This window comes from Hemiscyllium ocellatum (assembly GCF_020745735.1).
Source record: "Hemiscyllium ocellatum isolate sHemOce1 chromosome 27 unlocalized genomic scaffold, sHemOce1.pat.X.cur. SUPER_27_unloc_2, whole genome shotgun sequence".
Taxonomy (NCBI): domain Eukaryota; kingdom Metazoa; phylum Chordata; class Chondrichthyes; order Orectolobiformes; family Hemiscylliidae; genus Hemiscyllium; species Hemiscyllium ocellatum.
In genome coordinates, this window is record NW_026867487.1 from 1,228,662 (window position 1) to 1,235,327 (window position 6,666).

The window sequence follows — 6,666 nt, forward strand, 5'->3', positions numbered from 1 at the left end:
GGAGCCGGAACACTGTGGATGGAAAAGTACAATTGCCATGGAAACGCAAGACGATTGTGGGACTGTCCAATTTCACCGGGGGAGAGGTTCAACTGTTCCCAGGGAAATGTCGCCAATGTCATCTGCTCGGGTGTGTCTAAGTCTGGCAGATATCCTCCCTGAAGAAAAATGATTATCCAGTTGGATTTTTTTGGACAATTGATGTTGGTTTCCATGTCACCGTTACTTAAATACATTTCATGCCGAGATTATTCACTTATTTTGAACACCAAAAGCTACCATTCCGAAACGAAAAAAAAAACAGTTTTTCTAAACCTCACATTGCATCGTTTAGTAATCAAAGTGCCATGCTTTATTTGGCACAATGATGTTCTGAGGTATCACAGTGGTTCTTTTTCGACCTTAATGTGTTCAAATCCACACTTTTTCCAAAATTCTTAAGCTTTCACAAATACCATCTGCGACAACAATCAATTATCTTCATCCTTGCGTGTATCTAGACCATCCTTCAAACTTTAAATCTCTCTCTCTCTCTCAAAGATGTTTCCAGACTCACTGGATTCCTTGAGAACATTCTATGACTGCTTCTGAGGTGGTGAGGGAATCCGAGCGACAAATGCTCTGACACATGACTGCAGCATTTTGGGGAAGTTTGCAACATCAGAACAGACATAACAAAAACAAAGAAGTTGAGAGCATTACGTGAAATTCTCACTAATGTTTCCTGTGGCAAAAATAGCCATTCTGCAGAGATTTATTGGGAATAATCAGGGGCATTTCAATTCCCTGCTTCTGAATTTCATTGCATGACTTCCCAACAATCACACTGGAACTTTCACTGGCCATTTCATTTCCCCATCACTTCAGACTTACAGGACCTGCTTCTCCAGACCTTTCGCAGTTGTTTGGGAAGGAAAGGTGATGACAATAACTGCAACTTTCTGCAAAACTGTTGGAGACGCCATCAGCAATGATTTTTTTAACATCATAAATTTTCCTTTGATTGTTATTTCTCGAATGTCCCTTATGCAGTTTCAATGACTGCTCTAAATTAATCTCATGTTTCAGATGAAAGTTGGTCACCAAGACTGGTGAATGGGAGAAACCGCTGTGATGGTCAAGTTGAGGTTTACTACAAGGGAAGCTGGGGCAGAGTGCAGGACACCCTGTGGGATCTGAATGCTGCTCATGTTGTGTGCAGGCAGCTGGGATGCGGTTATGCCTTAGAAACGCAGAACTCTTCTAACTACGGGGTGAGTGATGAACGTCCGTGGGTGCATAGTATCCAGTGTCATGGACAGGAATCACAGCTCCGGGACTGCAATATCGCCAACCCTTTGAACTCGTCTGTCACTGACAGCGGTGGCGTTGGCATCCTCTGTTCAGGTGAGAAGATGCTTCACAGACAATGGATTGATTAAATATTAATGCTGTTTCGGGTTTGATTCAATCTCACAAGAAAACATACAGCTCGCTTTACCTGATTCAGTATACTATGCTGGCTTGGCCGATGAAGGGAGTGCGTATTGAAATTATAATCATCTATGTTATTGCCCAACAGAGCATATCCTGTTAAGGCTGTCAGATGGAGGAACCCGTTGTGCTGGTCGATTGGAAATTTACTACAAAGGGACATGGGGATCAGTTTGTGATGACTCCTGGATGTGAGAGACGCTGAAGTGGTTTGTAAACAACTGGATTGTGGAGGTGCACTGGAAAGGGCCCTTCCTTCCTCCTGCGGGCCGGGCACAGGGCCAGTTTGGTTGAAAGACGTGAACTGTTCTGGAAACGAATCATTTCTCTGGGAATGTCCTTCAGCACCATTCGGTCAGCAAGACGACTGTTCTCATAAAGAGGACGTAAGAATAATGTGCTCAGGTGAGGACACTCTCAATGTTGTTCGTGACATACAACGTCATCAACAAAGCTTCATGTGAAAGATTGTCTAGTGAATTAGGGAGTATTTACAGCAGAGGCGGCAATTGAATGCCTATGCTGCACCGATTTCAGTGTTTACTGTGGAGAAGGACATGGAAGATATAGAATGTGGAGAAATGGATGGTGACGTTTTGAAAAACGTTCATTTTACAGTGGAGTAGAAACTGAATGTTTTGAACCATATAAAAATGGAGAAATCACCAAGACCTGATCAGGTGTACCCGAGAACTCTGTGAGAAGCTAGGGATGTGACTGCTGGACCCCCTGCTGAGATATTTTATATCATTGACAGTCACAGGTGAGGGCTGGAAGACTGGAGGTTGGTTAACGAGGTGCCACTATTTATGAAAGGTGGTAAGGAAAAGCCAGGGAACTAGAGACCAGTGAGCCTGATGTTGGTAGTCGGCAAGATGATGAGGAATCCAGAGGAACGGGATTTACACGTATTTGGGAAGGCAAGAATTTGGGATAGTCAGCATGGCTATTTGATATCCCACGAAATTGATTGAGTTTGTTGAAGAAGTAACAACGAGGATTGATGAGGGCAAAGCGATAGACGTGATATTTATCGATTACGGTAAGGTGTTCGATAAGGTTTCCCATGGGTGGTTGGTTAGCTAGGTTAAATCTCATAAAATACAAGGAGAACTAGCCATTTGGATGCAGAACTGACTCGAAGGTAGAAGACAGAAGGTTGTGGTGGAATGTTGCTTTTCAAATTGGAGGCCTGTGACCAGCGACGTGCCATAAGGGTCGGTGTTGTGTCCACTACCTTGTGTCATTTACAAAAATGGTTTGGATATGTACATAAGAGGTATAAAGTTAGCAAGTTTGCAGATGACTCCAAAATTGAGTTGTAGTGGACTGCAGAGCAGGTTACCTCAGATTAAAATGGGATCTTGATCAAATTGCCAATGGGCTGTAGATTGGCAGCTGGATTTTAATTCAGATAAATGTGAGGTTCTATGTTTTGGAAAAACAAATCAGACATGAATTACACAGTTTGTGGTAAGATCCTGGCGAGTGTTGCGAAACAAAGAAACCTTAGGTGTAGGTTCACAGTTCCTTGAAAGAAAAGTCATACGTAGATTGGATAGAGAGGAAGACGTTTGGTATGAGTTCCTTCATCTGGTCACTGCATTGACTATAACAGTTGGAGGCCACATTGTGACTGCACATGACATTGGTTCGGCCACGTTTGGAATATTGCATTTAATTTTGATCTCCTACCTGCGGTAGGATGTGTAAAATTAGAAAGAGTTCAGAAAAGATTAACAAGGATGTTGCCAAAGTTGAAAGAATGAGCTATTGAGCGGGGAATAATAGCTTCCGACTGCTTTCTCTGAAGCGTTGGAGGATGAAGAGTGACCTTATAAAGGATTTTTAAAACCATGAGGGCATGGATGGGATTTTCCCTGGGTTCGGGAGTCCAGTTTAGGGTGAGGGGGAAAGATATATAAGGAACCCAGAGGACAACGATTTCTCAGAATGAAATGTGCTGCCAAAGGAAGTGTTGAAGGCTGGTGCAATTGCAGCATTTTTTTAAAAAATTGAACGTCAGGATGGGTATATGAATAGGAAAGTTTTCGAGGGATATGGCGGAGTTTTGGCAAATGGGATTAGATTAGGTGAGAATAACAGGTTTCCCTAGACGAGTTGGACCGAAGGTCTGTTTCTATTGCTGCATATCTCTGTGACTCTCTGACTCTATCAGTAATATACAGTATTTCCATGCCTATAGTTCTCCATTTAATACATCATCATAAGGTTCAAATGTGTTATTGATGGGCCATGGTCACAAATTTGGGTGGAGTGAATATTTTCCAGAATGTGTGAAAGTATTTATAGGTAAAAGATTATTACTTATGGTCTCAAGTTTTGTACCCAAACGTTGGAAATGTGATTCCCTTCTGTGTCTCTTTGGTCTCTCCGAGGCTAAAACTCAGAAGGATTCCTGATTGCAACGAGTGTTTCTCTTCCTAATTTCTGTCAGATTTCACCACATTACACTTAACAGAATTAAAGTGGGCGGCACAGCGGCTAGCATTGCTGTCTCATAGCACCAGAGACCCGGATTCAGTTCCCGCCTCAGGCGACTCTCTGTGTGGAGTTTGCACATTCTCACCGTGTCTGCGTGGTTTCCTCCGGGAGCTCCAGATTCTTTGCACAATCCAAAGATGTGCAGGTCAGGTGAATTGGCCATGCTAAATTGCCCGTAGTGTTAGGTGAAGGAGTAAATGTAGGGGAATGGGTCTGATTGGATTGCGCTTCTGTGGGTCAATGTGGATTTGTTGGGCCGAAGGACCTGTTTCCACACTGTAAGTAATCTCAATCTAAAATTTCATCACCCATTGAACACCCATTCTGCCCATTTATTACGATGTATTTGTCTTTCTCGTGATCTTCCTGAACCGTAACCATACTCCATAATTTGTTGCCAATCAGAATGTTTGCAATTGGCTTGGGTTAGCAAATCAAAATTGTTTCCTACAATATTATACAGTCACGAGACCTGCCCGAGTTTCAGCAGATCACTTCCCCTCTTCTGTAAATCTGACAACCCACTTCGGCCACAGACCTTTGTTTTATTGTCAATTTCTTATCTCCACAATTTTGCACAATCAACCGTTTCAAGATTCTACGAGCGCATTGTTAAACGTCTTTTCAAATTCCACGAAAAATGCATCTTTTGCCTCGCTTCTAGTTTACGTGTCTTGAACTCCATCCAAACGTGTAATACGTTTCCTCGTGTACTATGTTAATTTATGACACCTGAGTAGTATATAAGAGGACAGTCATTGTTACGTACGGATGTCATAAACTATCTGTCAATATGGCTGTCTGTTATTATAAAACAGAACACAAGGAGATGCGGCTGGTGAATGGAAAGCATCGGTGTGAGGGGAGAGTGGAAGTGTTCTACAATGACGCCTGGGGAACGGTGTGTTCCGAAAATCTGGATTTCCACGATGGGGAAGTGATTTGTAAGCAGTTGGAGTGCGGTGCTCTCCACTACGTTGATTATTATACTCAGTTATTCGGAGCAGGAACGGGACCTATTTGGCTCGATGACGTGGAGTGCCTGTCACACGAGCCAACCCTGTGGCAATGTAAGAGAAATCCGTGGGGTCAACACAACTGCGAACACAGGGAAGATGCAGGTGTTGTTTGTTCAGGTAAAACAACAAATCTCAAATTTCGGTTGTCATTTCAAAAACTGATTTCCAATGGAGTCAACATGTTCCCCCTCTTCACAGAGACCAATGCAAGAAAGGAGGAGTCCCTCAATTCAAATTCTTGCCATCAGCAAGCAGGTGCGTCCTCATGATTGTGTCAATTCTCGGAATGGCGTTTCTGCTTTGTCAAACTTTCAGTAATAACCAGTTCATTATCACAGATTCGCAACACAGCGTGAGCCTGGTTGGAGGAAGCAGCAACTGTTCTGGGAGAGTGGAAATCTTGTGCGATAAAGGCTGGGGCACGTTGTGTGGTGATTCCTGGGATACAACTGATGCCAATGTTGTCTGCAGACAGCTGGGATGTGGCTTTGCTGTATCGGCCAGAGGAGGGCCCACTGTTTCTCAGGGTAAAGGCGTTACTTGGCAGAATGACGTGAAGTGTAAGGGAAGCGAATCCAACCTATACGACTGCCTCTCCCAGGAACCAATGCAAAGCGAGTGCAATCACAAGGAAATTGCCAGTGTGATCTGTTCTGGTAAGCATGATGCTAACCGTTCTCCAATCGCTCATCATTAATTTTGCAATCTAGTGCTGGCATTTGTCCTCCTAAATAAAATATCAAATTCACGAATATTTGTACATGTCTTCCACAGGACCCGATTTATTGATGATATCTCCTTCGCCTCCACCTGCTGGTATTTATGATTGATACTGTCATTTATGTTTTGTGTTGTGAAGTTCCTGCCTAATGGCATTAATAGTCATGGCATTTTCGCGATTTTAACTGTTAGGTCAGTATTTTCTGATGTGTGGACTCAATACAGTTATACAAAGCAAATGGTAACTCCGCTAAATCTTTCTGTAATCTTTTCTTGAAGGACAGGCAAGTACATCTATTTCCATACCAGTCGTCATCTGCTTAACTTTGGGATTCCTGTTAATCTGTGATTTAATCGTTGTAATGCTCGTTGTAACGCGGAGAAAATTTCAAATGAAAGGTGAGCCTCACATTTCCCGACTGAGCTAACACTGCACCTCTGCTCTTTTTTCACGCTGTCTCGGAGTTGGAGATTGCTGTTGCACTTTTCCATCTCTTCGCTTTGATGGTGATGACTGTGAGGCCGTTTCTGGCTTTTTCTTTCCACTTGAAACGCCTCATTTAATTTGATGCAAAGAAAGAACACTAAACTACTGCAAATAGGACTTAAAAGAAAATCAGAAATGTTCCCTCAAACATACATTGGTCCCTCAATATCTGTAGAGAGCAACAGAATTAACCTACAACACAATTTTTGTTCCAAATCATTATCAACGAGCAAGAAACGTAAAGACTGAATATCTATTATATTTAATTAATATGCGCATGGCACTCCAGAAGAAGTTATTAACTATGACAATGCACCTTTAATTTTATTGAAACGTTGGCCTTCTGCCGCTAATTAGTTATTCCTCAGTTAGTTTTTCTTTACAGTTCCTCACTTTCATGGTGCTGATGCCAGAATTCAAGATCAGCGAAAGGATGAAGTGCACTTCTCAGTCATCATTTGA

At 42.5% G+C, this 6,666-nt stretch overlaps 1 protein-coding gene across 1 annotated transcript in view; it reads left to right on the forward strand.

Moving 5' to 3' along the window:
• Nucleotides 1-6,666, forward strand: part of LOC132807650 (deleted in malignant brain tumors 1 protein-like) — a 7,312-nt gene extending 646 nt beyond the window's left edge. Inside the window, exons 2-5 of the mRNA XM_060821702.1 lie at nucleotides 1,069-1,386; nucleotides 4,797-5,114; nucleotides 5,336-5,653; nucleotides 6,590-6,666. Coding sequence (XP_060677685.1) covers nucleotides 1,069-1,386; nucleotides 4,797-5,114; nucleotides 5,336-5,653; nucleotides 6,590-6,666 — 1,031 coding nt within the window. The remainder of the gene's footprint in view (nucleotides 1-1,068; nucleotides 1,387-4,796; nucleotides 5,115-5,335; nucleotides 5,654-6,589) is intronic.